Genomic DNA, 22,316 nt, shown 5'->3' on the forward strand with positions numbered 1-22,316 from the left:
TATCAGATTCCGTGATTGGTTCCTGGACTGCGGCACACAACTTTAAAATTAAAAGTTTTCTGTCTAACTGAACCTTTCGAGTAAAAGTGGGAAATGCTCTCTCTAGATCATTTACCCAAGAGACTGGTGTTCCGCAAGGGGGCGTGCTTAGTTGCACACTCTTTCTTGTAAAAATGAACTCCCTGCAGTCAGTCATTCCAAGCGCGATGTTTTATTCTGTGTATGTTGATGATGTGCAGATGAGTTTCAAATCATGCAATATGTCTATCTGCAAACGACAAGTGCAGCTTGGAATGAATAAATTCTCTAAATGGGCGGATGAGAATGGTTTTAAAATAAACACCCAGAAAAGTACTTGCGTACTCTTCTCCAACAAACGAGGGGTAATGCCACTACCAAATATTGCGATTAAGGGAGACTAACTCTCTGTGAGCAGCGAGCATAAATTCCTAGGAACCACTTTAGATTCTAAGCTCACGTTTATTCCCCATATTAAACATGTAAAAATGAAATGTCTGAAAGCGATGAACCTCCTAAAGCTCCTATCACGTACAACATGGGATAGTGATCAGAAGTGTCTCTTGAACTTGTACAAAAGCCTTGTTTGGTCGCGCCTTGATTATGCCTCTATAATTTATCATTCCGCAACGCCAAGTGCTTTGAAAATCCTAGACCCCGTTCACCATCTGGGTATCCGACTGGCAACCGGTGCTTTCAGGGGTCACTTCACCTACAGCGATTCTATAGCAGTTTCACCTATTTTATAAAGGTACGCGCAAACATAAAGCATCCTTCTTATTCAGCTATAAACGATATGACCGCTGCCACCCTCTACCATAATCGACCCGCAGCGAGAAAGCCGCAACGAGAAGCTTAAGTGAGGAAATGGGTGTTCCGCTGTTAGAACTTTGTCCTATGCCCACAACAAAACATTTACCGCCGTGGCAGTGGCAGCTCATGCATTGTGACACTTCCTTTGCCGAGATCACTAAACATGCACCAGAAGCACATATTAAAATGCATTTCCGACAACTCCAGTCCAACTACTCATGCGTAGAGTTTTATACTGACACTTCTAAGTCGCATGCAGGGGTGGCTTATGCAGCCGTCGGACCATCCTTCTCGGAATCCGGTGTGCTGCACCCGGAAACAAGTATATTTACGTCTGAGGGTTATGCACTATTGTCGGCTGTGAAGCATATACGGAAATCAAACATACAAAAATCAATTATATTCACAGACTCGTTAAGCGTCGTGAGTGCATTAAGATTCCTTTTCAGATTCAGAAATCCGGTAATAATTGAGCTGTATTCCGTTCTGTGTACAGCGTATATGTCCAACCAGCATGTTACTATTTGCTGGGTTCCTGGCCATAGAAGCATCGAGGGCAATGTGTTAGCTGACCAAATGGCAACGTCAATTATATTGCGCGCTATTAACCCCACCGCTACTGTCCCTGCAACAGATCTAAAACCCTTCCTACGTAAAAAACTGCGAAACCACTGGCAACGCTTGTGGGACACAGAAATAAATAATAAGCTTCACTTGATTAAGCCGCGGTTGGGTTACTGGCCCTCCGCTACAAGAACACGACGAACTGATGTCCTATTCTGTCGCCTCAGAATAGGACACACTTATGGTACCCATAGCTTTCTGCTGACTGGCAATGAACCTCCTACTTGTGGTAGATGTGGTGTGAGAGGCTAACCGTCCTCCTGGAGTGTCCGGAAGCTGAAAGTGAGAGAAAGAAATATTTTGCTTTAGCATACCGCTATAATCTTCCTTTACATCCGATTATGTTTCTCGGTGAAGAGCCGCTTTTTGATGCAAAATCAGTTTTAAGATTTTTAAAGGATGTAGTATTGAATGTTTTTAGCCCAACAGGTTCATAGCGCATCCTCTGTTCAGAGGATGCCGCTGTGATAGCTTTCAATGAGCCCAGGCCTCCATGCTCTTGTTTTAAGGGCTCTGTCGAGGCACTGGTGCTCCATGCCAAGTTTTTATTTCACATACATATCACTTTTAAACCATTTTATGTCTCCATAGCACACATCATTTGTCATTGCCATAATTTTACTATATATGTATTTTTACGCACCTACAGCGACTGTTTTTTAGGCCCATTTACAGCCACGTCGCATCTGTTTTATCTATACTGCACATCGCACAGTTCATTATCATCGCTCTGGCGCTCTTTGGCCACATCTGGCCCTTGAACCAATAAACTCCACTAATTATCACTAAATACAAACTTAAACATGCTCCGGTGTCTGATAAACTTCTTGCGTATTATTACTTAATTCTCGAGTACGCTTGCGTTGCATGGGACCCCTACACACAATGTAACATAAAAAACCTTGAACGAATCCAAAGACAGGCTATCCGATATGTTTTCAATAGATTTTCTACTTTCGACTCACCAACTGAACTGATGCAGTCGAATGATTTTGTCCATCTTGAATTGCGTCGAAAAAACAAAAGAAAAGAAACTGGGGCTTCACTTTCTGTCACGGGTTCTCGATAATAAACTGCACTTGATCCGGCAGAATATTTGAGTCTACTATCAACGAGGCCTACTGCCAACATCACCTGAATGTTGTAACCCCTTATTTTGCCCGAATCGGCAGATTCAAGTATTCTTTTGTTTTCCGCACACCATTAATGATTGGAACAACTAACACACTGTACCATTTATTTGCACACTCGTATTGCATATTATAGGTTATTTAAAAATGTATGCTAAAGACATTATAGTAAAGATGATTAGCATGGGCCTTATGTCTGCAGTATGTATTAAATAATTATAAATTACGTAGCTCATAAATGCATGTTTATGTTTCTATTACTACTCCACAGTTGATTACTGCAGAAGGTGATCTAATCGACATCATGCGAGTCAAATGTCATTCGGAAACTGAATGCCTTCACTACCGAATGTCATTTCCTGTGCCCGTGTGGCACGGGTATTATGCCGGGAAATTTTCCGCAAAAACGTACAGAGCAAAAAAAAAAAAAACTGAAGTGGCCGCAAATCAGGATTCTCACACTAGCAACTAACTGCAAGCTTTGAGAAGTACTAGTCAAAACTTACCTTAACAATACAACCACAGGTTCAACACAAGGCAACATACACAAAAGCCGCAAGCAAGTAGTACTGAGAATACTGTACGCAGAGCTTGTGGGCGTTGCAGGTGTAGCGTTAGCATTCAGCGGGAGCTCGCAAAAAGTTAGCTTACGACATCAACCTTGGGCTGATGGCCATCTAACACAGAATCGTCTGCAGTTACCTTTCGACAAAATAAAGTTTACCATCCACCGCAGTCTTAGTCACATGAAGGTGAAAATGGTGTAGGGCCGTGTGCTCAGGTTTGGGTGCATGTTAAAGAACCCCAGGTGGTCGAAATTTCTGGAACCCTCCACTACGGGGTCACTCATAATCATATGGTGGTTTTGGGACATTACACCCCGCATATCAAATCAATAAAACCAATCTTAGTTACATGGAATGCTCTACGCGTCTTGGTGGCTTTCAGCTGCTCGCACTGCCGTCACCAGTAGCGAACAAACTCATCGACTCCGATGTGCCTACTGGCGGCCCTGTTGCCGTTGTCAAGTGCATGATCAATCACTTTCAACTTGAAAGCAGCCGTGTAGCTTTTGTATCACCTATATTTATCCATTTTTCGTTCCTTTTAAATCTAGCTATCATTCCAAATGATTGGAATGTCGCCCGGATAGTGGCAGTTCAAAAAAAAAAAAAAAAAGAGACCGCTTAAGAAAGGAAAACTACTCTGACGTCATCCTGCTGCAAAATACTTGAACATATACTCGTACATTTCATAACCTAATTTCTTGAACGGAATAAACTGCTATCTGACCACCACTTCTTCAAACGTTTCTCAAATATTTCTCTTCCAAGAACCACTCAAATGAACTCCAATGCTGATCGTCATTCTGGTGACACTCTTATGCACAAGCTGTGTCATCACTTGATTCTTCAAAATCAACTGAACGCACTGCACGACTCACTCTAACCGCATGAAACACATAACTTCTTCTCCGTGTTCTCTACCCCGTCCTACCTTCTGTGACCTCTTGTTCGGATGCTTCTTGGTATCGCGAACATTTCAAGTGATTGTTCGACGTTAAGCACGTATCACAGCAACAGTTAGAGGAAAAGGATTCCTCTTGCTGCTTCGTTTGCGGAAAGAGTCGGCACCAAAAGAGGCCCCACTACAATGTCTGAAATTCTCTCGTTTTGCGTGGGTGTGTTGTTCATTGAGAGGGTAAAGCCACACCCTGGGTGCCTTTTAATACCAGTTTTTTTTTTTTTTTCGTTGCATGTGCTTATTGAGAGGGAGTAGTCGGCGCAGTGGATTTATGCTGTCGTCTGGATGTAGCAATGTGGGCCTGTATTTGTGTTCGTTTGTGACAAAAAGATTTGCTCTATAATGAATAATACACTTCCGGACTCTGTGAATTGCAAGGCAGTACGTGGTACAGTCTACATCTGGTTTCCCGTACCCTCAAGGGACCGCGGAAACGTCCGGAAAATTGGGCAGTCTGGAAAAATGAACACTAGCGAAAACACAATTTTTAATAGGTATTTTTCAGTGACTGAGAGGGTTGCCGCAGGAGCAAATTGCAATTAATCGAGTGCATCGTTCAGGCGGTTCTGAAAAGAGCTGAAAGAAAAAGAAGAAAATCTTGAGTGGCTGGCACTACCGCATTTGTAAACACTTAGGCGAGAAAGGAAAAAAAAAGAAGGCGCTTATTTTCGTTTGTACGATGTTCCACTTGCCTGCGATGACGTCTACCTCAATTTCAGTCAACGTGACGCTGTTGCTGTAAACTGATGATAGTGTCAGTGCTCTCGTCAACTCCAAGCTTGTTGGCTGTGTAGGCGCTGTTTCTTTGATCTCGGTGTCGAAGTCGTCAGAATCCTCCGTAACGTGATGATTTTGTCATCACGTTACGGCTGTCTCGGCATCCAGTAGATTTGTGCGCCGGTATGAAAATTGCTGGCGGTGGCGCGTCGGTGTTATAACCTCCAGCGGCGACGTGTGACTGGCGTGAGGCTCATTGGATTGGCGGCGGCGTGGCGCAAAAGGGGGGGGGGGGGGGGGGGGGAGTTATACTCTACAGTGAGAAGAGAGCAAAGAGTCGTTCAAATTGAGGAAAATGGGAAGAAATTTTTCAAAACCATAGAAATATAAACTGTCTCCTTGAGCAATGCTCTGTATTGCTAGATTCTTCTTCGATTCTGCGCAGCACGCCGGTGGGGTTCCGTGGCTCCGGAGTGTGGCGGTGACTTTCAATTTTCTGTGCTGCCCCTTGCCCTTTTTGGCAGGAATTGGAAGGGCTGGGAAACCTGTCGTCGCCTGGATGGAGGCACCCGATATAAAGAAGCACCTCGCAAGCTTTCCGCTAGGGAAGGGAGCATTCGCTGCCCCATCGAGAAGCAGTGGATTGGACCCACCAATGTCTGTGTCTGAGTTTATTATGAAGTCAATACCGTCCTAGCGACGGTACGAGCATTTGTGAATACCTTTTGCCTTGACTAGCATGCACATAGTCAGTACTGAAAAATAAGGTGCAAGAAAAAGCGTTGGCATGCAGCAACATGTGACCGGGCGCTGAAGTGACGAAAAATCGCTATAACCGAACAAATTATGTGCGAAGATCCGGTAACATCGGGTATAGCTGCCCAGTGACGGATGAACAATAGCGCAAAATTTCGTGCGAAGTGCGGCACTCGAATGAGTGTAACGTTCTCACGTCCCCTCTCGTGTATTTATCTGGCTTTCAGCAAGAACGTGGCTCATGTGCAAGCACACTCAATCGCTTTATACCACAGTGGCCCCAAAGCAATGGTTTATATATATGTGTATATATATATGTGTGTGTGTGTATATATATATATATATATATGTATATATATAGACGTAGCGAAGAAGGAAGCGCACTGGCTCCGTAATAAAAACGGAAGCGAGACAGCACGACGTACGAGGAAACACTTTCATTAATCACATACGTTTCGGCTGGTGGGCCAGCCTTGGGTCACACTGATGGCTGGTGGGTCACACTGTTGAAGGCTGGCCCACCAGCTGAAACGTATGTGATTAATAAAAGTGTTTCCTCGTACGTTGTGCTTTCTCGCTTCTGTTTATATATATATATATATATATATTACCAAGGTTACATGCACAGTCCGCATACATTGCTCAATTGACTTCAGGAAAGCATCAGTTTTTTCGTTTGGGGATGGGGGGGGGGGGGTGTTTTCTTTAGTTATGTGGTTATTTATTTCCACGAGTAAATGCCAAGGGAATAGAGTGTACAAACTTGCAGATACACTCAAACCTCGTTATAACGTAATAGGATATAACGAAATAATGGATATAACAGTGTAAATGAAATCCCCCTTGAAAGCTCCACTGAGAACCATGCATTTTAAACCTCGTTATAACGAAGTAAAATTGACCGGTAAATGAATATAACTAACTAAATTAGTCTATCAAATAGTCAATAAAAATGAAACCGAGTGTTGTGTGTTAAATATAACGTTTTCTGCGGAGTTTGACGCTCGCTCGGCGCGGCTCTTTCAAAACTCCTGTTCCGACCTTACAGCCACGCCACGCGCGTCCGAGAGAGCCGTCCTTCTCACACAGCCAACGGAGAGGATTGAGGAAGCACTCAGCGGGTCACATGACCCAGAAGCGGTGCCGCGGTGCAAAGCGATTTCCCTCTCACTTAAGAACACACGATGGGGAAGCTTCCGAAGGCTTAGATTTATTCACAAATCAGAGAACATCCGTCATTAATTGAAGTAATCGGTGTTGTGCGTCTGCACATGTTTGCTTTGTAGCGAGTCAATTTCGCACGCCGTTTGCAAAGCATAGTAGTGCGCGGCTAAGTCCACAGCCAACACTCACGAAAACGAAGGCAACGACTGCGTCTCCGTTGCTACCTTCTGCACCAAGAAGGAAGTAGTGTCTCCACACGGAGAGAAGCAGATCAGCAATAGAGAGAGAGTCGATTCTCTGCTACAGCTTTTTTTTTTTCCTCTCTCCGCACGCGGCCTTGAAAGGAGAAGGGCCACTACGTGCAGAGACGGAAAAGGGAGAAGCGTGGCACAGGCGCGATGCAGATCGGCATTTGAAAGAGAGCAAGCACTCGCCACATTCTTCTCTTTCCTTTTCTTCTTTTCCTTCTTCGCGCGCAGCGTTGAGAAGTGCTGCCGTGGGATGGGGCATGGTGCTGAGAGCATTTTCGGAGCCCGGTACATTTGAATTAACCGTTGCAAGTGCTTGTGTGTTCGAATTACAGGGCATTTTCGCCCATTGGAATACACATAGCTTTGATGGGACCACAGCGTGAGTTCGAATTAAGCGTGTTCGAATTATTGAGCTTCGACCGGGTTTATTTGCCGTCGCACGCGTGGTCGCGCAGTGGTACATCCGGCTAGAGGCCGTTTTCTTCTTTTCATGCTTATAGGTGTGTGCCCATCTGAGCATACATTGCCACGAACTGTTACAATTGATATAACGGAATAATGGATATAACAAAGTAACTGTGGCTCCCCTTCAACTTTGTTATAACGAGGTTTGAGTGTACATTTACCTGCCAAGCAAGTGATGAAAGACTCCTATAGAAGCAGTAGAGGAAACAATGTCGTTTGAAGGATACCATGATATGCAAAAGATAGCGCTTGTTACGATAAATAAATATAAAACTCTCCACGCCTTGTTTGATCCCAGAACAACCAATGCGATTAACATAATTCAAAAGCATTTAACCGCTAATTACTCTTCTATGACCGTCGTCATGTGAGGGACAACGTGAAGCATGTGAAATGCTGTAGTAGACCAAGCGAAACATGTGTCTAACATGTGTCATTAAGGAGTACGAACATGTAACCAATAATTGCGAAAGGCTGCAGTGAAGGGTCGGGTTCAACCCACTGCTAAACACCAGGACCACACGTTTCAGCTTTTGTTGGTGCTTGGGCGGCAATTTTTTTCTGGCTCCTGTCGCTTGCTGAAGTACATATAGATTCATACTATAACCTTGAAAAAAAAAAATCGGGTGGTGTGATCGTTCAACTTTTGCGGGAATGGTGATTAGTACACAGTTCGCATCCGATTGCGTTAGCGAACTGCCTACGGGTGTTCTCGTTTTCAACTTGGTTCTGCGCGCAGGAGCTTCACTTGGCCTGCAATTTTCACGGGCGTGCTGTTTGTGTGTGTCGCGAAGCGGCGCAAGGAGCGGTATCTCCTTGAAAGTGGCAGGAGAATGCTAGCTTTCCTGGTTTAGGCAACGTTGCATACTTACGGTTAGTATTTGATAGTTTTGGCAGAGTGTCACGTACCGATCTCCATATATACATATATATATATATATATATATATATATATATATATATATATATATATATATATATATATATATATATAATTTATATATATCCGAAGTTTACTAAGGGAACTGCATACATTTCACTTTGTCTGTATAATTGCGTCTTCCCTAGACGCACTCATCGTGGCTGCAAAACGACAACGAAGCTACGTGAACGCCCCTCAATGATCCGCTGAACCTCCCGCCGTTAAAAAGATCTCTTCTGCTCTGCACTGAATGGTCTTTACGGTGGAGTGGGAGATCCGTTGTATACGAACCGCTACTTTCACGATCTTTCTGCGCATGAGCACATGTGCCTGCCACTGGTATAAAAAATGTCTTTAATATTTACTGTTCTATGTAATATTTTTATTTCCATGAATTGATGATGCATATTCCCAGTTCAAAATGCACGTTTGCATTCATATTTCATTTCAAATGCATATTTCATTTCAAAATATTTCATCATTATTTGCTAGCACCGAATCTTAAGAAGAATTTCTAGCAGTGTATCCCCAGGTTCGGCTGAATTTGTCCCGGTTTTGGGTCAATATCGAGGTCACGCAGAGTTCCTGCAATCAGCTTTATATTTGGAAGAATGAAGCAAGTAATTATTGAGAATAAGTCGAGGTCACTTTGTTTTATTTTCGGTGAAAATTTCGGCGGTGCCAAGAAACCAGGCGGTGGTGGCTGCGCACAGCTCTAGCATCTAGCTCACATGGCGAAACAGTTCCGGAGGGTCTGTTATGTAACTGCCTTCCACAAGTCTGCAAACATGCTGACAGCAGACGATAGGTCAACAGCGTAGCTTTTCCCACTGTCGGAGCACTGGCTGCGCAGCAGCAGCATGCGGTCTAAGCTATGGCTGGCAACTGATTGGCGTGAGCTGGATTGCGACATTTTTTGTTTTTGGGGGTATGGCATACGAAAGCGGTGTCTTTCAAGTCTGCAGTTAGTGGCAAAAAGTCCAGAAAATCGGATGGCCAAACTATAAACGTCCAGAATTCCGGACTTTTCAATTCACTATGGCGAACCTGACAGTGCCGCAGATGAGTACGGGAAATCAGGCATGTGTGAAATTTTGGGCGTCCGAAAAATCAGACATCGACTGTACTTCACAGTAGCGTTTTTTTTCTGCGTTCTAGCTGCTCAGCGTCACACAAATGCTTGGCGGCATCATCACTGGAAGAAACAGCCTGCCACACACGTGGGCATCGAAGAACCGTTCTCAAGCACAGTAAACATGAGGCAAGCGACCCACCACACATGATTACATGCAAAATAAGTACGAAAAAGCACACAGACAGGCACAAACCTCGAGGCAATCACATTGTAACACAAAGTGTTGTCTGCCTTGATAACTGGAGTGTTAGCGGCCGCAACTGTCGGCTTAGCCTAGATGCGCTTGCCTATTGATGACGATGCGACACAATAGGCTGCACCGTCTTTTTAAATGTCAATGCATTTCTTAGTCGGGCTATCTCAGGCATCTGGCAGCGGCGGCTGCGCACTGGCAGGTGTTATCTCTTTGCTCTCACTCTCTCTCCCACAGCAACAGCTGCGGGCGTGTGCTTATCACTCTCGATCATTCGCTGGCTGGTTGCCTTTCAAGAATATCCGGAAATGTGTGCTCGAGACGCTGCTGTGAAACGTCAATGCAGAGCCGAGAACACTGGTCCCCCTCTCCTCCCGTCCGCTCGTTCCTCACTCTCGACCGTTCGCTCTCTGGGCCCCTCTCGAGGCGATGGCAGTAGTCGGTGAAGGCGAATGTCGGACGGTAATGGTGCCCTCTATCAGCGCAAGCAATGCATTCGCATTTCCTCATGATTCCCTTCGGGGAGGTGGGGGAATTTTTTTTTTATCTTGTGGCCGTCCTACTGAGTTTTGTCGTAACAATGAAAACGTCTTTTTCTTAGGTTTGTAGAAGCAGTGCTAATGTAAGAATCACCCAATTTCTTGCGATTTCCACTGTCGGAATGATCCCAGGAGTTGTCTTACTGCCGCTAGTGCCAAAGACTGGGCAATTAGCAAATTAAGGTGCACAACCACAGGTACTGCAGTGCTGACTGAGGTTACTGGCTTTTATAGAGGAATTCCACCTGACGTTCGTCACGAAAATGTAGTGGCACTGTCGTCGGGCGTTTCGCTTCGCGTGGTAGGCCAAAGACGCTGCACCTACCGCAGTTGCTGCTGTGTTTTTGCTCGCGCATGCGCCGTTTGTCGTTGTTCAAAGAAGAAAAAAAAAAGAAATGGTGTACTGACGATCTGTCACGGTTATTTGCGAGGGAATGCAGAAGAAAGATCCGCTAGGTGTTTTTTTTTTTTTCAATTTTTTATTGACGACAACTGTCGCATATCAGCCGCAGCTGTGAAACACGAGTGCCTTCGACGCCGTTTCATCGATTATGTTTTGGAGCCGCCTACCCAGAAAAAATGATTAGCTCTCTCAGGCGTTGGAGTAAGCTGTGGAACTATGCATATATTTTTAATAAGCCGTGGAGGCATATTGAGTACGTTTGGCTCAAAGCATGTTAACGTTCTGAATAGCATTGCCATTTGCGAAGCATTTTTCGTGGTTACCATTGTTGATGTAACTGCAAAAGTTTTCGAGACGTCAAAGTCGTACTCGCGTGAACTTAAGGTGGCACTTTCTCATCGAGCCAATGATCAGGCATGTGTTTCTTTCTACAATGAAACTTTGATTATACGTTCCCCGGTTTCGCGACAACCTGCATTTGATGACGAATCGGTTTGGTCTCCTGCAAAATTCCTATGAAAACAATGTATTTTAAAAACCTTCGTTATAAAACTCATTATTACTCAGACCCTGCATCTTACAACGACTTTCAGATTTCGTTGCGAAAAAAAAAACAAACATGTTAACTCGAATTTCATGTCAACCAAGTATTCACGATTCCAAAATATGAACTTGCATACCTCAAGGGGGACTACATGAAAAGTAGTCATCTTCATCGAATGGAATCTTTATTCTCCCGGAACATCATGCACTTCTAGATATGTCTTAGTCGCGTGCATACGTATCCGTGGTCATTACCAAGTCAAGCTCTGTGCACATAGAGTAGGTGTACCTGACCAAAAAGCTGATATTTCCACATTTCCTGTCCTTGAAAACATTTTCTGGTCGACATACAGTTGATCTCCTGCCTATGTCACACTCACAGTCGCTGGTTTGCACTAAAGACACGATGCAGCTGCTTTCGCCGTGCAAAATTACTCTTCACTTGACGTCAACGTTCATAATAACAGCGGGACACCACTAGTTGCACTTAACAAGGGAACAAATTACACCGCGCACAGATCAGTCGCACTTGAGCGCATCGTACATAAACTAATTTTTCGTCGCCATTATGCGATAGCGATGACAATGCGTCTGACTTCTGATGGGAGGCTCACGGCAACACGGTTCCAGTTTCGTTTTCACGCACAGGCAATTTTTGGACTCTATTTATCGGTAGAAAGATGCACGGTGGATTTGATTGTTTCTAAGGCTGAGAACAAAGATTCGCTCTGACCTCCTTTAACTAATTATTGTTGCCGTTAGCTACCACTGGCAGCGATAATTTAATCTACCCTCATTGCCGATGCAGAAGGTCGTGCCGTGGGCTTATTCAGACAGATTGTACCCTTTTTTCAGGCAAGGCTGAGTGTCGCGGTCTATAATCTTAGTTTCTTTGTTATACAATACCCGGGCGACAGTTTTGAATGGTCCCCTAAAAGTTGCATAATTGGTGTTCCACTGTACGTGGGTACGGTTCATTGAAGTAGCAGTGAACGCATGACTTAGATTACGCTTTTCTGATTATGCGTCCCCGATGACACACCTGACATAAGTGTTTCGGGCAGGGCTGTTCTGGCTGAGGTGCGCTTCACGAGATTTTCACATCTGTGTCAATTCACAGAAAAAATTATCTTGCTTTAGCGCAGCTTAGTTTGAGCGTGAAGAAAAGATGCTATGTAGTCAAGAAGGAAAAAAAGAACAGACGACAGTGTTCTGACCCCTTTCTTGATCGTATAGCATCTTCACGCTCAAACTGAGCTATGCTAAAGCAAGATAATTTTATCATGCTCCAACTCGCCCATCAGCAGTACTCGTCACAGAAAAACATCGCTCAAGGAAACTTGTCAGGTCTGTCTACAGTCCGTATGCATTTCACTGCGTCGTCTTGAGCGTAACGAATTGAGCCACGGACCTTACAGGTACGTAACCATATTGTCCACAGCATGTTGCTGAAGCATTATCGCTAGCACATTGCGGGTGAAAGTGTCGCCGAGATCGCCCTTCTTGCATACATGAATAACTTTGCTGGCTGGCACGTGCGAGGATGTACTGTAACAATTTGTGGTTATGTATTTTTACACTGTGCATTTGCATATTGTACCCAAGAGTCACTTAAAACTGGGTCTGTCCTTGCAGTAGTACAAATTGAAATGTGAACGCGTGACGTAGGCTGCAGCAACGGCTATGACATTTCGCGAATGAGCTGCATTTCCACCGTTAAGATAGCTCATATGTTTTGATGAGGTTCTCGGAGCTAGAGGTACATGTCAACATAGCTCATGTTGCTGTGACAGGTTGCTCGTGTTCTAGTAGTGCGCCGCAATCATGGCGGCACGAACACCAGGCCAGGCTCCGCTCGCATGCGCCAGGTGCCCGTTTGCTCTGGCTACAAAGAAGGAGACAGCTGGTGAAATTCAACTGACTTCGGCTTTGACGACCATAGTCACTTGAAAAGAGTTGTGGGAACAAGTTGGCTCTGATAAATATGTTTGTTTTATTACCCTTGTTTTATTACCCTGTCTGCCTCAGCATCGCTACGATGTGTTCATTTCTGCAGCCACTGCAACTTTCTTTGTTGCGTCCCGTTTTTGAAGGCACCTTGTGGACCTGCTGCCCTTAGAAGGTGGTGGTGCGCTTTTAGTTTGGACGCCTGGGCGGAGCCAACGCGCCGTGACATTACTCAGCGCCTACCGTGTTAACAAACATGGCGTAGGTCTACTAGAACTGTTAAAATGCTCATAAAATTGATTATTTAAGCACCTGCTGGGTATATTTCTTTCTGCATGATAAAGGTAAAGAATATGTGATGTCTCTACAACATTTTCATTTCATTTTTCATTTTATTTTAGTACCTTAAGGACCCCTTAAAAGGGGTATTACATAAGGGGTGGGAATACATTAGTACATAATTTGATCAATGCATAACTAAACAGCCCCGCCGCCGTGGTCTAGTGGCTAAGGTACTTGGCTGCCGACCCGCAGGGCGTGGGTTCGAATCCCGGCTGCGGCGGCTGCATTTCCGATAGAGACGAAAATGTTGTAGGCCCGTGTGCTCAGATTTGGGTGCACGTTAAAGAACCCCAGGTGGTCAAAATTTCTGGAGCCCTCCACTACGGCGTCTCTTATAATCATATCGTGGTTTTGGGTCGTTAAACCCCACAAATCAATCAATGCATAACTAAACACAAAAAAGAAAAATACATGCGCTAAAGTACATAATTTGCATAATATGTAACTGAACACGAGAAAATACAGAAACATACATGGGCTAAGGTGTTACATACGTCAGCACAAGTGCAATAAATAATACTTCAGCACTAGTACAGTAAATAATACAAACTATAATTTCACTTTTTATTGCGAAAAGTGCGCAGTGATACTCTCTGCAAACGAACACGGGCAAGTGATGGCGGCGATGTGGTGGGGAAGGTTGTTCCAATCTGTAGCGGCATGGCAAAAGAATGAGGCGGAAAAGGTAACAGTGCGCATGCGAGGGCGGCCCACTTGGAAAGTGTGCCGTGTACGATGAGATGCTCGGGCTGCGGGGAGGATATAGGGTGGCTGATGAAGCGAGGTGTGATAAAACTTGTGGAAAAGTGAGAGGGCTGCAGTGCGCCGGCGCGTACTAAGGGGAAGAAAATTCAATTTTCGTTAAGTAAGATATCTGGTGTCATATAAATAATTAAAATGAATGAACCTTGCGGCACGATTTTGAACGGCTTAGAGTGCGTTGATGAGAAATTTTTGCTGAGGATTCCATATGGCAGATGCGTATTCCAGTTTCGGACGGACTATTGACTGGTAGGCCAGTAGTTTAACCGGTTTGGGGGCGCATTTCAGACAACGCTTGAGAAAACCAAGTGATTTGTTAGCAGAAGAAATGATGTTAGTGATGTGTGTGTGTCAGGACAAGTCGTTCAATATAGTAACACCTAGGTACTTGTAAGACTGCGCAGAACATATGGGAATGTTCCTGATTGTGTATGTGTAAGGAAATAGGTCGTGTCGACGAGAAAATACCATCAGTTTGCATTTCTTGGGATTAAGTTCCATTAACCAACGGTCGCACCATTGCTGTAGACGATTGATGTCCTCCTCAAGTAAGTCTTGATTCGATGTGTTAGTAATTGTTCGATAAATGACGCAGTCGTCTGTGAACAAATGAACGTTGCAATACACGTGCAGAGGCAGGTCATTGATGTATATTAGGAAGAGTAAAGGTCCGAGAACAAATCCTTGCGGTACGCCGAAGGTCACTGGGAGGGGACTAGATGTGTGGTTGTTAACTGTAACCAACTGAGATCGGTTTGTCAAGAACGCTTCAATCCATCGCAAAATGACGCGGTTAATGTTCGCAAGAGAAAGTTTTAGTAATAGACGTTGGTGTGGTACCTTGATGAACGCTTTTGTGAAATCTAGTAATATCGCGTCTGTCTGGAGGTTAGAATCTAAGTTGGTATGAATAGCATGAATATATGAATTTCATGAAATGAAAGAGGTTGTATGTTTTGTGGCACATAAAACGCAGACCGACTTGTCATAAATTTAAAATGACATTTATTTTCGTTATGCAATATCAGGCAGGTAAATTGACACATCGTTCACCTAATGTCATTTTTTGTAAATGATGTTAGATTTGCCATGTGACAGAGGGGTATTGGTTCATTACTAGTAGCCCACGAGTGAATGTAATCAAATGTTTAATTTTCTCAATTGAATAGACATGCTACATCCTAGCTCGCAAAGTATAGTCTAGTATCATCGTTGTTCGATATTTGTTTCACTATAGATCAATGTTTAAAATTTTGTTCATATAAAAAAGAAACGAAAAGAAAAGGACCAAGACAGCCTCCCTTTGGAACATCTACATTAACAGGTTTGATTGTACAAGGCTGACCAATAACCATGACAAACTGAGAGCGATGTTGTAGGTAGGACGAATGAGTGGCAGGAGGCTTTCTTCGAGTTCCATAGTGCTCCAATTAGTAGGTTGTGGTTAATGAAATCGAATGCCTTTGTGACATCCAAAAAGAAGCCTTGGACCAAGTGAACGTAAATTAACTTGAAAGTTTCGGAAACATGCGGTTGTCTCTGGCACTGTGCAAAAGTGAGCGCCACTGCCTTGCAGAGTGCACCGTTTCACGTCTCGTCAGCTTTCTAGTGTGCTGCATCTGAAGGAATGTACTGATGGAGCTCGCTGCAGATGACACGTCTCAACTGCTAAAAGGAAGTCCATAAAGTGCAGCGAGAGGTAACGCGCATTTCATACACCGTGTTTGCAAATCTTCTTAACAAGAGTGTACTCGTTCGTGCTGGTGAAATCCTGAATGTTTACCCCGAACACTGGCGTCATCAACACTTTGGGAATCGCTGGGTGCCCGTGCTAAGTACTTACTCTACTTTTACAGTAGTGGTGTTGTTGTAGTATGCCTTTTCACGATTCATCCCACTGTCGCATAAATGCTGGGCTTGTGTACTCTGAGTGTAGTAGTAGTTCTCCGAAGCTCTCATTGGAAAGTCATTGGTTTTGTAGCTACAGCTGCTCTTGGTCAAGCAGCCTTCACCATTATTGCAGGGGTGGAACAGCTGCACCATTTGCGCCATTGAGCGCCATACTCGCTTACCAGCGCCGAACCACCCCTGCTGTACCAAAATCTCCTATGAGCGCGATACTGCACCGCAGCACCAGAATTCAGCTCCAAATGTGAAAGCCATCAAGCACTGTGCCTGGAAGCGTGGCTGAAACACTTTCTTTTTGGTTTGATCGAAACGGGTGCAGTTTTGGTTCGTAAAGGCTGTGATCCCTGCAGGAGCAGCTGTGAACTTCGATCCTGGGCATGCTATCACTCTGCGCCTGCGATCTTGGCAGCCATCAGCGTGAATAGCTTGTGAACCATTCTGTGTGCGGGGCTCTCAACACGAAGAGACTGGGATGAAAGAATTTCTCCCTGTTTTGTGTAAGAGAGCAGCTCTCAGATGTGATTCCGCGCTTCGCCATTCGGGTGGACCTGTTTTTTTTTTTTTAATAACATGATGGTAGCGTTCGGAAAAGAAATCAAGGATGGCAGTAACGGCGCTAAAAAGAACAAGGGTAGTGTCCATTTCCCAGAACAGCCTCCCAAAGAACGATGGGTGCACCGTGTACATGAGAGGTCATCGAACGTATGCGCGTCTTCTCGTTCATTCGGCCACTTTGCTTCGTGCGTATCAACTCGGCGGTTGACGATTGCATGCTCAGGAGGAAAATAATTAAATAAACATGGGCGGCTGTATTTATCTAGGAGAGTAGCAGTTGCAACGCAAGTGTGGAGCAATGAATGCAATGGCGGCAAATTGTAAGGCTATACAAAGTGACATTGGCAGCTAACTTATTTGGAACCGATCTCATGTAACTGTACAAAACGCTGGTGTACGAGAATACGATTACTGCAAGGAGACCAACAGTTTTTGCACATTCTCGGTGCGATGAGAGTGCAGCATGTAAAAGTGTGGTCGCCCACTGATGGCTGCTAAGCTAGCTTGCGCACCAGCAATTGCGACCACGCGTGGGAGTATGTTATCAATTTGAAATTTATATAGTACACGATGGAAACGGCAAAAACCCACCAGTTGGGTCCATATAGTTTCTGTCACAATAATTAGGCTATTGCACAATTTAGTCGAGTGTTTAAAAAATGCAGCATTGATTAAATGCAGCTTCACAAGTGCTTTGAACGGTGCTAAAACTGCTCGGTGCTAAAACTGCTCGGAGTATTCTTGCTGTTCTAATTGTGCTAGGAAAGGCCCCTTTGGCTGCTTCAAGCCTGCTCCAAAACTTTTCTCTGGCTGCTCACAGATCTCCCAAACCCATGTACCCTGTTTCATTCCTGTTATTGTGTCCAACATCACATGGACAAGGTATGTTGTCAAGCTTTCAGTTAGAGCAACTTTGATGAGAGCGCAAAGCACACTCAGCAGATTACAAAACTACCACTGAGATGTGATCACTTGAACCGAGTTCAGCTCGATGAAAAAAGAACTGTACGCAGTCCGTAGACCAACCTGTAACACCAAGAAATTCTCCTTTCCATGAATTGAACAGAACCACACAAGGAGCATTTTATTACACCTTATAATGCATGGAAGGTTCTTTTTTTTTATTATAAGTAGGTTGAGTACTAGTGAGTAATTGTACTTGTGTGGCGAATGCTACGCATGCGCAATATGGATGAAATTGTAGGGCAAAATTGACTGAAAGAAGACTGGTCGGGTGAGTGAAACTTGTTGACTGTAACGGCCTAGACTTTCATCTTGCGTGTAAGGAACTTTACGGTAGACACTTTCTCCCTTTACCTGTATCGTTGTGATACTTCCTTCTGTCATTTTGTCCTCGTCTCATATAAAGAACGTCTTCGTGTTGTCAGGTAGTCTTGACTGCGTTTGATCACCTGGGCCCACTGACCCTTACTGGTGCATATCATGTCCTACACTTACCTCAATCAGTGTAACACTGCTGCTCCTGATGTTTAAGACATTTTCGGGCCTTTTGTTGCTCAGACATGCATTTTTGTGTGCCTTGCTTATTGCACTGGTGCAGGGCGCAATGACAAGGGCCAGCTGGGCCAGTGCGACTTGAAGCGGCGCGACCTGCCCACCCTGGTGGAAACGCTCAAGGACTCCATGGTGGTGGCGGCGGCATGCGGCCGTGCGCACACGCTCTTCCTCACTGACCATGGCTCATTGTTTGCCTGTGGCGACAACAAGATGGGCCAGTGCGGGGTGGGCTCGCAGAATGCCTCTGTCCACGTGCCGACTCGCGTTGCCTTCAAGCTGCGGCCGGCGGTGCGTGTCTCGTGCGGGGGCGAGTTTTCGGTGCTCGTCGATTGTCGGGGCCACGTGTACACGTTCGGCTGCCCTGAGTACGGCCAGCTCGGCCACAACACTGATGGCCGCTATTTCGTCACCAGCAACAAGCTGCAGTTCAAATGTGAGCTAGTGCCTCGACGCGTCCAGGTGTTTATTGACCGTAACCGCGAGGGCCACGTCGTCTCGGTCGACGACGTTCACATTGTTGAAGTTGCCTCCGGACTCAACCACACGGTGAGCTGTTTCCCATGTCTCCCCTTCGAAATATATTTGCCAGTCTGCTGCATCCAAAATCAAAGCCATGAACTTAATAATGATGCATGAGCGAAAAGCATTGTGGAACTTGGCTCAGATAATTTTATATAAATTAGCAGTGTGTGTGCAACAAGGGCCTCGTTCTGATTTGGAAGAGGAAAAAATTTCGATGGAAGCTACTCAATTTATCGAGGGCTGTTTTCGTAAAAAGTACTGCATTCACTATAACAGCATGTGGAAACTTGAGTCATCCTCTCGTCACACTTTCAATGAGGAGTGTGTCCTGTCGGTCCAGAGTGGTGTTCTTTAGTGTCAGGTTTTCTTTGCATGACACACTTGACAACTTTTTTAATGTCGCATGCGCACGCAACACACCTTACAAAGAAATTCACTGATGATTTTTTAGAGACATCAGCATCGGTCACTGCTATGCTTATGTGCCCACAAAGTGAATCAACGCTAATGACAGGGACTGGCTCTGCAATAACGTCCAGGTCAGGCTGGTCGGGTACTTCTTTGAGCCTGAGGTTTTGGTCAGATTAATAGATCTGCCTGATTGAGATGTAGTATTGCGCACCAAATAGCTGGCGGTACTTCCCAAACCTACTTCCCAAATTTTAGCTCTCTAAGGCAGTACGCTGAGATCTCAGACACAGCATGGCCCGTGTGGCCAACAGCGTAGTGCGTCTCTGTGGCCTGCGCTGTGCTTGAGGCTAGCCCAATAATCTAGCCGCTCTAGTATTTTTGTCACAAATTCCAACTGTGGACATGCTGTTAACCCAATCAGACACTGCATCCGATCACACAAGCAATCACCTTTTCTGAGCGTTTTCACATTTACGATTCGCCGCAATGTCAAAGTGGCATTAATAAAATCTGCTGTTTCTTTGGCATGTTGAACTGCTAAGCACTGTAGTTCAGCAGCTGCTGATTGATGAAATATTTAGAGAGCAAGCTTAAAATTCTGACACTCCATACTTGAGGGGTTTACGGCGTTGTTGCCAGCTTTAAAAGGTTGTCCTGCTCAGCGTCATGTAAATCAGCCAAAGATTTAAATGATGATAGGGGGCTTTAGGTCATTACTGTTGGGATCAGGGTAATACATGCACTTTCCACTGTTTCTCTGGTTTATCCAATTGTTCCTTATCGACTTCAGAAGGTGGACAGGATCCGAAAATAAAGAACAGTGGACGAGAGAAGTCAGCTGAATGTGGGTTAACAATACTGGCTTTAGGGGGGCTAGCAAAAAAAAAAAAAAAAACAACACGTTAAGCCTGTGCAGAACGTGCAGCACAGTCACAGCAAAAGCTGGAAGAGCAGCCATTCAGAGACATTTCTAAATACTTTTTCAGTAACTGCTACAAACCCACTTGCTGGGTACCCACTATGCCATAAATAATAATAATTTTTGTCTAGTATCCTTTGTCGTTCTTCGGAGAAGCGGGGTATCTGCTACACACTCGCTACACACGCAACTCACCTTGTGCAGTTGCTGTATTCCGCAGCAAAGCCACCTCCATAGAGCGCGCATTGCAGCAGCACTCCAGTCACTACAATCATGATGCCAGTAATGTTCCTGCGAATGTCTTCTCAGCAAACCTGGGCAGCAGCAGCGAAGCGTTGAGGGAAATGGTGCGATCCATTGTGAAGGAAGAGTTCGAGAAGCTGCTGCCCCCACAAGTCGCACCGCCAGTTTTGTCTCTCACTACTCTGATCAGAGATGAAGTTTGCCACGCCATTCTACAAGCGGAACTTGAGGCCAACCTATTCGACTCGAACAGCAATTGCAGGAACGCCGATGCTATGCCGGTGCTATGCTATGAACCGACTTACGCCGATGCTATGCGCCAGCTTGCCGTGCATACTGCTTCATTTGCAGCTCCCAGTGGCTATCGATCGGCTTCGCGTGGCTCCAACTATCCAGCTAATTCGAGACCACGGTAAAGCGACGTGTTGCGCACACCTGACAGGATGCCGCTCTGTTTTCACTGCGGCGAAGCTGGACACCTGTACAGAATGGGCCCATTTCGACGAGTTGGTCTCTATGGGCTTTCTCTAAACGCACCGTGCCCCCAAAATGGTGAAAGACCCATTGAAATTGAAGATTACTTGTCCGGCCATCTGTTTCCTACTGCTAGTTTCTAGCATCAGCCTAGATCACTAGTGCCTGCTCGCTATCGATCACCAAGCCTTCGACGATTTAGTTCACCTTCTCCACCTTCAACCTTAACATGCCGTCGTTCAAGCAGTCCCCATCAGGAAAACTGAAGTCAGCGACCTGTGGAAACAAGGCCGCTGATGTCCGACCAACTGAAGATTCTCCGTCAAAATCCCAGTGCAGCAACGACGAGCGGAAAACTACAACTAGGCTAGGTAAAGACAAAATTTTTTCAGACTTACGCTTAACCGTAGACGGGTGTGAATTTAACGTTTTACCGTATTTATTCGCATAATCCTCGCACTTTTTTTTTTTTTGACGGAAAACCGATGCAAAGTTGGGGGGTGCAAGAATTACGCAGGGAAAACTTTTCACGAAAACATACAGAGCGAAAAAGAAAACGAAGTGGCCGCAAATCAGGATTCTCACACCAGCAACTAACAGCAAGCTTTGAGAAGCACGAATTAAAGCTTACCTCAACAATAAAACCACAGGTTCAACACAAGGCAAGTTTTATTTGAGACACAAAAAGTGCAAGGAATTAGTCGAGAATTAGAATACCAAACACAAAGCTTTTGGCGTTGCGGGCGTAGCGGTAGCGTTTGTCGCTCAACAGGAGCCCTCAAAAGGCAAGCGTAGGACATCAGTATTGGGTTAATGGCTATTTAACAAAATCGTCTGCAGTTTCCTTCAGAAGAAATAAAGTTTACCATCAATGCCAGTTTTAGGCACACGGTAGGCCCAATGCGTCTCGGTGGCTTTCAGCAGCGGTCACCAGTAGCGAACACAAAACTCCGAAGGGCCTACCGGCGGCCCTGTTGTTGTTGTTTAGTGCACACTTTCAGCTTGAAATTAGCCGTGTAGCTTTGGGATCGCCCCATAACGTGACAAGATTACCGACACAACATACAAAACACGCCGCAACGCGCACTTGCCACTTTGGCTTGGCTTGGATTGAATTGAATCTGCGTGCAATAATAGTATGCTTGATGCATAAGAGATGGCGCCAGATGTTGTGTGTATCATCATCAGTGGTTTGAATGAGCAGACAACATTATTGCGTCAGTTTTTGGGGGTGCTATAATTACTCGAGGAAAAAAAGAAATCATATTTTTGTTGGGTGATGTGGGGGGTGCGAGAATTATGCGAGTGCAAGGATTACGCGAGTAAATACGGTAGTTGACACAGGTGCTGATTATTTGGTTGTCAGTTATGCTGCCGCAAAGGATTTAAAGAAAGTTGTGACGCCTTGGAGTGGACCGCAAATACGCACAGCCGGGGGTTTTCTCATTACACCTCTGGGAAGATGTACCACAAGAATCGGAATTCAAGGCACTACTTACGTTGCTGACTTTGTCGTGC

The 22,316-nt window shown here is 45.0% G+C and overlaps 1 protein-coding gene and 2 long non-coding RNA genes across 3 annotated transcripts in view; 1 reads left to right on the forward strand and 2 right to left on the reverse strand.

Annotated features, from left to right (window-relative positions):
* The window catches only part of LOC142804260 (uncharacterized), a 376,481-nt gene that overhangs the window by 327,005 nt on the left and 27,160 nt on the right, over window positions 1-22,316 (reverse strand). The gene's annotated exons all lie outside the window — the stretch shown is intronic.
* LOC119168072 (protein RCC2) overlaps window positions 1-22,316 on the forward strand; it is a 103,607-nt gene that overhangs the window by 41,049 nt on the left and 40,242 nt on the right. The window contains exon 4 of the mRNA XM_037419504.2: window positions 18,273-18,775. Coding sequence (XP_037275401.1) covers window positions 18,273-18,775 — 503 coding nt within the window. The remainder of the gene's footprint in view (window positions 1-18,272; window positions 18,776-22,316) is intronic.
* Window positions 1,640-9,941, reverse strand: LOC142804261 (uncharacterized). Its single transcript, XR_012894553.1, has 2 exons — window positions 9,713-9,941; window positions 1,640-1,731 (listed from the first exon to the last, which is right to left on the reverse strand). It is a non-coding gene; the product is annotated as an uncharacterized LOC142804261 (long non-coding RNA).

The sequence above is a fragment of the Rhipicephalus microplus genome, chromosome 3 (genome assembly GCF_043290135.1).
Source record: "Rhipicephalus microplus isolate Deutch F79 chromosome 3, USDA_Rmic, whole genome shotgun sequence".
NCBI lineage: Eukaryota > Metazoa > Arthropoda > Arachnida > Ixodida > Ixodidae > Rhipicephalus > Rhipicephalus microplus.